This window comes from Kryptolebias marmoratus, linkage group LG8 (genome assembly GCF_001649575.2).
Source record: "Kryptolebias marmoratus isolate JLee-2015 linkage group LG8, ASM164957v2, whole genome shotgun sequence".
In the NCBI taxonomy this organism is placed as follows: domain Eukaryota; kingdom Metazoa; phylum Chordata; class Actinopteri; order Cyprinodontiformes; family Rivulidae; genus Kryptolebias; species Kryptolebias marmoratus.
In genome coordinates this window covers 198,414-207,488 of record NC_051437.1, presented here as the reverse complement: position 1 = coordinate 207,488, position 9,075 = coordinate 198,414, and the positions used below count along the sequence as shown (strand labels likewise).

At 39.8% G+C, this 9,075-nt stretch overlaps 1 protein-coding gene across 2 annotated transcripts in view; it reads right to left on the bottom strand.

Annotated features, from left to right (window-relative positions):
* Positions 1–9,075, bottom strand: part of dnmt3bb.1 (DNA (cytosine-5-)-methyltransferase 3 beta, duplicate b.1) — a 67,932-nt gene continuing 58,857 nt past the window's right edge. The window contains exons 17-22 of one of the 2 annotated variants that reach the window (XM_037977080.1): positions 8,407–8,488; positions 4,606–4,754; positions 4,243–4,328; positions 3,057–3,126; positions 2,858–2,976; positions 1–2,279 (exon numbers count right to left, since the gene is read on the bottom strand). In XM_037977080.1, coding sequence (XP_037833008.1) covers positions 2,138–2,279; positions 2,858–2,976; positions 3,057–3,126; positions 4,243–4,328; positions 4,606–4,754; positions 8,407–8,488 — 648 coding nt within the window. In that variant the 3' untranslated portion in view covers positions 1–2,137. Of the gene's footprint in view, positions 2,280–2,857; positions 2,977–3,056; positions 3,127–4,242; positions 4,329–4,605; positions 4,755–8,397; positions 8,489–9,075 lie in introns of both variants that reach the window. The other variant, XM_037977079.1, reaches the window with a different exon arrangement.

The window sequence follows — 9,075 nt, the reverse complement described above, 5'->3', positions numbered from 1 at the left end:
TTACTTGTATTTTTTGCAGCAAAGCTGCTTTTTATTGTATAAAAATTATAAAAGTCACTACAAGAAGTACTCAAACAAACAAAAACATTTTTATTTTCCTCTAACAATTCAAAGTATAAAAATAGATCAGACTCTTTTCTCTGAACTACCTTTGAAGATGAGGTTAATGAAAAAAAGGTCAACTAAAACAGACTTGAATAGGATATATGGCACAAAAAAGGAAGTGTTAGAACAAAAACTCAGCATGGTTCGGTTTGAAAGCTCACAAATAAACACTAAAGAAAAGTTTACATATGCATGAGAAAAACACTACCAATATGTTCTGTAATATATATAACATTAGAAACTAAAGCAAGCTTTATAGCATGTTAGCAATATAATATGTAAATAAAAAAGGCAGCTACAAAAAATAATACTTTTATGTTTCAAGCTAAACACTGAACAAGCTCAGTAGAATTAAAGCGTGTAAGCAGTTTCTTTTTGTTTTCAAAATCAGTCATAAAAACTAAAGGTTGGTTGATTGCACTTTGGAGGAAAAAAAATACAAAATATTCATTCAAAAAAAGTACAAACAAAGTTTTTCTGAAGGTTTGTGCATTATGTGTTCAAACTGAAAAGTAGTTTTGTGTTAAACAAGCCCTGTAAACCTCTCCGTTGATAATATGACACTGTATTAGGGACACTCAGAAGACTAAAATCCTGAGGAAGCCCTTTTGTTTCTTTCTGAGTTTTAAGAATAAAGTCGAAATGTTGAGAAACGGTTCCAGAGGATGTGAACCCCATTGTGCTCCCAAACCCAACTGTATTTGCTCCATTTTTTATTATAGCTGCTCTTAAAAACTACAAAATAACAAGATTAAGCTTTTCTTGAAGCAGTCTGAGATGTGGGAGGAATAAATTCACCATATCTTATCACCATTAGTCTCAATCGTACACACTGAGTGTTGACCTAAATGAGCTCAAGTCATCTGAAGCTTATACAACTAATTTACATCTTTAAGCACTGAAGCACCCTTATTACTAAATACACTAAGACTTGGAGCTCCATCAGTATTGGTGCCCTCTAATATTTAGTAGCAGCACATCGAACAACAGACTGAAAGACTGCAAGGGAAGAATAAGAGAGATGAGCGAGGTTCAGTGACCATCGGTGACCATCGGTCTGCTGCTGTCACAGTTCAAGAACGTGGAAGACTTATAGTTATTACTAACTTTTCTGTCTGCCTCGCACCAACTTGGCAGTGAGGGAGTGACAAACATCGGCATGTGGTTACCATGGTGACAAAATGAACCACTGGCAGCAGCAGAAACATTTCTTTAATCTTAGTTCTCTTTACACGTCTTATGTTTTCTACATCTACATCCTTTTTTCTTAAAATCGTTTATGATAATTTGGGTTTTGTTGGAGCTGCATGGTTAACATTTCTAGTTCTTGTTCTTTTTCTCCAGTAAAACAAACTGGAGACATTATTTACAGGTTGTGTACAGTTCCAGAGGTATATAATTTGCTAAAAGAATTTCTGTACTAAAACTTTAAAAGCAGAACTTTGTGCCAATGATAATTGGATTTTTCTTCTATTTTAATCTCTAAATAACAAATTTATTCTTAAAATACTATTTTGACTTTAATCTTAACATTTCGACTTAAACTTTCAAAACAAAGAAAAAGATTTCCTCTTCAAATTTTGACCCTCTAACTGGCCTTAATACCTTGTCGTATGATACAGTACATAGAAATATGTTTCAAAAAGTTCCAGCAGTAAACTTGAAGAGTCTGTGTGAGCTGACATCTCCAGTGTTTCCACAGACCTGATCCTGGGAGGACAGCAGGCCCAGAGTCTGAGATAATGCCCTTTTCCTTTGACACCAGCTCAGTCTTCCAGTGACACGTTACCATTCACGGTGATCCAGTGCTAAGACAGCATGTTCCGCTGAGAGAAATGAGAGAGGAGTCCGGTTCTGCAGACCCATCACTTCTGAGGAATAATGAACACTTACAGTGACTGTGTACACTCAGGAGACAGAAACAAACAAACTAAATCTTCCTAAGAACATTTCAAAAGTTATTATCAGAGAACTGCTTCTCTGCTGGCACAACTCCTGAAAATCAAACGTGTTCACTGGTGATGGGTGGTTTTTATTCACAGGCGAAATAGTCTTTGAGTGGAGCAAACAGGTGCCTGATGACAGGGACGCTCCAGGACCGGCCCAGGAGCCTCTGTCTGGCACCACGACCCATGTTGGACAGGTCCGTGTAGTGGACAGGAAACCCAAAGATCCTGGGGAAAACAACAACAAACAAAAGCATTTAAACAAGTCACTTTCACTTTTTAACTGAATGAAAACAGCTGAGTTGGCATGTTTTCAAAATAAAGACCTAAAGTTCATTAAAGTCTGCATATCACCCGCTGCCTGTCACGCCTGAGGTTTAGAGTAAGATCATGTCATGCTGAGAAATGAGGGACTTGTAAATAAGGTTAAGCAGTATTTTATGCCATGTGTTGAGAGGATGACTCCAGTTGTAGCTCAGTATCTGTAAAACTGACATTCTTGTGTTTTCTAAGATTGATTAGCTGTGGTGGCAGACTCCAGAAGTTAATCAATTACAGATGTACGTCCAATTAATGCTTTTTGACAGCTTTGTTTAAAATGAGTTCATTTTGCTAACAGATAGAAAACAGACATAGGCAATTACAATACTGTCCACCTTTCATGGTGGCAAGTGATAAAACTGCTGATTCTCCTGTTGTACAGAGCCAAAAACTACAATAAGTGAAGATGAAGAAGGTCTTGTGGTGTAATCCATAGGAGACCCAGTGTTGAACTGCAGAGCGTGCACAGTCTGTTCGGAGCTCACCTCTCCAGCTCCGTGCACCACAGCACATCCTCCTTCCCATTCATCAGCACTGGGAAGTGCTGATCTTTTCCCTGTTTGATGGAGTTGGAGCGAGTGGTGATGGTCCGCACCTTCCCAAACTAAAGAGCAACAAACACGTCACACACACACACACACCATCAATTTATTCATCTGTGACTTCAGCCTGCAGAGAACTGACCTTCGCCACTCGACCGTGTTCCAGACAGTCCTGCAGCTCCAGCTTATCCATCCCAGAAGCACACAGAGGCCTGAAACATTAAGAGCTGCTTCTGAACAAGAATCAGTTCATCTACATCATGTCACATTAAACATATTTCACAGTAAATAGTTCCTCCTCCCTCTGATTTCTGTAGACACAGATCACAGGGTCAGTTTTAGACATACCGTTTTAAATAAAGACCTATCATTCCTTGAAAGAATGCATAAATGTCAAGATCTGTGTTTTTTCAGTGTTAAGTTTTCTGTTTTCAGCTCCGTTTTGATTTTATATGATGTTTAGTTTCAGTTTATCTGTGTAAAACTGCTGGAGTCAAAGAGAGAATAACAGGAGTCTTGTACCTAAAATATTTAATTTGCATTTTGACCAGAAGAAGGAGCAGAAAAGATCCTTATATTTTTTATTAAAGTAGGATTTTACTCATTTTAAACTGCATCCACCACATTTTTTCACTAAAGTCCTTCTGTACTGATTGTTGATCATCAGTGACAATAAATAAGTTGTTTTACATGACAGGCCATAATCTTAGGCACTTAAATGCTGTAGTTTTATTTAAAGTGGTTTTCTTATCAGAAACATCAGTTAAAGCAGAGGGAACCTTTAACCCAAAGAACACAAGGACATTGTACAGAGGCTGAGGACCCAGATGTGTTGCTCCACTTCCACATCTGTCACCTGCTTCTCTATATCTGAACGGTTTCTTCCATCAGAAGCAGAGCAGAGCCAGTCATGACTTTCTGGTTATCATGCAGGAATTGTCCGTAGCTTAAAGTTAGTGACATTAATGCTGAGCACCAGCAGGTGGCAGTACACGATGAAAACTAATGATACACTAAGGACCGATATTTAGAGCACCACTGCTAACTAGCACTGGTGCTCACAACACTCATCGGTTGTTGTCTCCATGAATCTGACCCCAGCTCCTCATAAAAGTGCTTCTTTGCTCTGGCCGAGTAAAGAAATTGGTGCTGAATTAGCTTCTTTTTTTTTTTGGTGCTAGAGCCAGAGCTAACCCTAACCCCCACACAGGACACATGAAAACAGGTCAACATTTTAGACCAGTACAATAAAGTTACATAAAAGCAGCAATGTTAGCTGTGCTTCTTTGAAACTTTGGATGTTTTTAGATGTTTGCCTGTTGACCTACCTGTTCATTCCTGGCAGGTTACCCCAAAAGTACCGGGCACGATGGGCAGCGGAGACCTCAATAGCATCAATCATCACTGGGTTACACTGCGTGAAACAAACAGTGGTAACTCACAATGTCACTATGTCCCAAGTTTAAAGCGTAAGGAGCAATTCTCACACTTTATGGTACTTTATCGTTAGATGAGCAAAATGTGTCTGTAGATAAATTTGTTTCGCTGTCTACATCAACAAATGTTTGTTTGGGTCAATCTAAAATTAGGCCTCAGCTTGATGCCTTGAAATACCTTGTCCTGGTCCATGAAAGACAAAAAAAACATTTTTGTGAAAGACGTGTGATGCGTATTTAAACTCTACAACTCACCTCCAGGAATCGGGAGATATCCCTTTTATCATTGACGCCCATGGCTACTACATTCTCAAACATCCAGAAAAAGGGACGGTCCTCTCCTTCTTTGGGCTTGGCCTCACTCAGCAGGCGGTAAAACTCAAAGAACAACCTCCCTGTACCTTCTGGAGCAATCAAACACCAGAGTTCAGTTAAATCCATATTTTTCAATATCATGCTTTTAAATGCTGCAGACATCAGATATAATGATTATTGTGACCATTAACAATTGTGTCAAATTCACTATATTGCCAAATGTATTCACTCACCCATCTGAATAATTGAATTAGGTGTTCCAATCACTTCTACAGCTGTGAGATATCAAGCACCTAGGCATGCAGACTGCTTCTACAAACATTAGTGAGAGAATGGGTCGCTCTCAGGAGCTCAGTGAATTCCAGCATGGTACCATAAGATGCCACCTGTGCAATAAGTCCAGTCCTGAAATTTCCTCGGTACTAAATATTCCACAGTCAACTGTTAGTTGTATTATGACAAAGTGGAAGTGTCTGGGAATGACAGCAACTCAGCCATGAAGTGGTAAACCACGTAAAATCCCAGAGCGGGCTCTGCAGATGCTGAGGAGCATAGTGCACAGAGGTCACCAACTTTCTGCAGAGTTATTAGCTACAGACCTCCAAACTTCATGTGGCCTTCAGATTAGAGCATCGAGAGCTTCATGGAATGGGTTTCCATTTAAGCCATACATCACCAAGAGGAATGCAAAGTGTCGGATGAAGTGGTGTAAAGGATGCCGCCACTGGACTCTAGAGCAGTGGAGGCACGTTCTCTGGAGTGATGAATCGTGCTTCTCCATCTTGAAATCTGATGGACGAGTCTGGGTTTGGCTGCTGCCAGGAGAACAGTACTTGTCTGACTGCACTGAGTTAAGTGTAAAGTTTGGTGGAGGGAGGATTATGGTGTGGGGTTGTTTTTCAGGAGCTGGGCTTGGCTGCTTAGTTCCAGTGAAAGGAACTCTGACTGCTTCAGCATACCAAGACATTTTAGACAATTTCATGCTCCCAACTTTGTAGGAACAGTTTGGGATGCTCCCTTCCTGTTCCAACATGACTGCACACCAGGGCACAAAGCAAGGTCCATAAAGACATGGATGAGTGAGTTTGGTGTGGAAGAACTTGACTGACCTGCATAGAGTCCTGACCTCAACCTGATAAAACATCTTTGGGATGAATTAGAGCAGAGACTGTGTGCCAGGCCTTCTGTCCAACATCAGTGTCTGACCTCACAAATGAGCTTCTGGAAGAATGGTCAAAAATTCCCATAAACACTCCTAAACCTTGTGGAAAGTCTTCCCAGAAGAGTTGAAGCTCTTAAAGCAGCAAAGGGTGGGCCAACATCATATTAAACCCTATGAATAAGAATGGGATGTCACTCAAGTTCATATGCATCTGAAGGGAGGCGAGCAAATACTTTGACAATATAGTGTATCTCAGAAAACCCCAAAATTTAAAACAACTTGCAAATACTGCTTAAATTTTAGGACTCTCTTTCTTTACATGTATGGTTTGGTATGGTGTAATATGGTTCAGGAAATTTCAGAAAATTACTTTTCTGATACTAACTTAGCTTAAAATTTGAGTCAGTCCAGCTGGTCGTACGATGGTTATGTCCCTGACACACAGGATGACAATCCTTATACAGTGGAAGAAACATCAAATAAAATAGCTAGAATGGGGATGGTCTTTGTGGCTGTTTTAAGAATGCTGTGGGCTCTCCATCATACATGACAGAGTCTGACGGGTCCACAAGGGTCCACCAGTGGACAATTATGTTTTTGTCCATGTCTGTGTGTGTGCAAGTGTCTGGTCTGCTACCAAAATATTTCACGAACCACTGGACAGATTTAATTGAAACTTTCAGGAAATATTCCTTCTATGTACAGCTACAACTTATTAACTTTTGATGCAAACCCTTTTCAAGATGGGCGCCACAGTCAACTGGCCAAAGAAAACACAAAAATGGCTATAATTCAGTCAATTTTATAGATATGATGCTAAAATTTGATGTGGTTGAAGCTGAGACTGATCCTCAACATATATTCTGAGTGCTAACCATTGTACAAAATACTTGTTTAAAATTTTGCTTTTAATTTGTTGACTTCAACTTTGTCTGTTAACAAATTGTTTCATGAACCAGTTGATGGAGTTTAATAACACTTTCAGTAAATGATCATTGGTTGAACATCAACAGCTGATAAACCTTTGGAGTCACTCCAATTCACGATGGCCATCCCAGCTAATAAGCATTAGACAACACAAACATGGCAATAACTTCAGTTACATGTACAGGCATTGAGCTAGAATTTGATGTAATGGCCAAGTTATTCACAACAGTCTGAGCAAGACATCTATATATCACATTTCATTGGGCATAAAGTTCTTTCCTCTTACATATTTTTATATAGATTTTTTATGTTTTTTTTCCCAAGACCTTACCAAAACAACTGTAACTCTGTCATTTCTTAGCATAAAATGATCTCAGTCTAAAACTCTTGCATGAAAGGTGGAAGGCAGTAGTATTCCTTGAAGGAATACCAGTTCTTGAATCACTGTTATAGCGGTGCATCAGGGTGCTGGAGCTGGTCTTAGTACTGTGCCATCATAGCTGCATCCGGTCTGCCAGAGTTGTGTCAGGGTGGGCGTACACAGCAGAGTCTGGTTGCAGGAGAGTGTGATGAGCACAGCAGCACCGTGCCTGGCGTCACCCAGGAGGAGGTTTTCCACATGTATTGGGCTTCAGCCATGTAAAGCGTGGAGACTGTAGCAGGCTCATCATCCAGTGTGAGGGAGGCTTAAAGGGCTGGGATTTTGGAGACCAGTTGGTGACTCAAAAGTGAAAGAAAATGGATACATTTTTCATGGTAGTCTCACTAAATTGTGAGTTTGTGATCAAAGAAGCAGCATGCCTTTTTGAGCAGGCAGCCTTTGAAAGTAATGTGTGTAAAACTTCCAGGCTGAGGCAGTTATTTTAATGCCCATCTCTGTCCCCACTGTCCCCACCTTGGCAGCAGCCTCCACATTTATGAGTTAATCTACTAGAGGACACTTTTGAAATGAAGAAAGGCTGATTTGGAGCAGATAATGAATAATTATTTATTATCGGTGTGGTTTTTAAACTTGGACATGTCTGTCATGTGCAGGTGTCGACGTAGAGCTTGTGAACTCCTAAGACGAGTTGGAGACACCCGTAACAAACTTGAGAAGGGTTCAAGACGCCCACGATGACTCTGTAACTATTTTGAGAGAAGTTTCTTTGAACAAATCCAGAATCTAAGCAACAGAACTGCACACTGCCTCTGGGACTCAAGCAAGGAGCCTGAGAGCCACTGCATGTTGTGAGACATTCTGGAGACATTCTGCAGATATTCTGCAGACATTCTGGAGACATTCTGGAGACATTCTGGAGACATTCTGCAGACATTCTGCAGACATTCTGGAGACATTCTGGAGACTCCCTTGTTAATACTGTTTGCCAAGTAGTTGCAGCCCAGTGAGAAGATACCTTAAGTAATTTAGTCTGCTGATTTGAGGACATGAATAGCCACTCATGCTGATACTGTCTGTTGTGGAAAATGAAGTGATAGACTGAGTAGACCTGAACTGTATCACACCATACATACAAGGGAATAAACCATCAGTAAACCAGTACCAATAATACATGACCACCAACATGATATCACATAACATACAGGTAATATTATAAAAACATGGACTGATGTTAAATGTTAGACTTTGATTTGTCACCAACCATACAGGCCTTTTCTTGCAGGGTTGACAATGGAGAGGTCATTGCAGGGACTTCCTCCTATCACCAAATCAAACGGACCCCATTCCTGGATCTAAATGAGACAACAGCACCACCTGATGTTAGGATGAGGGAGTAACAAGTGAGTTTGAATAAAAAAAAAATCAAATTAAAAAAATCACTTGAATGAGTCACAGATTTCTCATGCTACAGCTGTTTGAACAAAACAGCTGGATTTTAGGTCCATGTTTTATATTGTCTTTATTTTTAACTTAAGTTCTCCTAAACTGATCTTTGTTGGACTTTTTGACTTCTTAAAAACAAGAAAACAAAAACTGAGTAAAATAAAATGTAATATTGTTCTGATTTTAGATTTTTTTTAAGAGATGAAACATTTTTTCATACAAAAACTATTCCAGTGTAAGAACAGCAACATGCACACAACTACTGAACTTTAACCTTCTAACCTGCTATTCACCTCATACACAAAAGCTACAAGAGAGCAGGATCTCACACACACACACACACACACACACACACACACACACACACTTATACAAAGCCGTTTGACTAAATGTGAAAGGGTTCCTGCAGGGTTTTATAGAGACTTAAGCTACTCTTTGTCCTCCTCTGAAGCTCATCAGTGCAGCTGCCTGTTCTGTGTGTGTGTGTGTGTGTGTG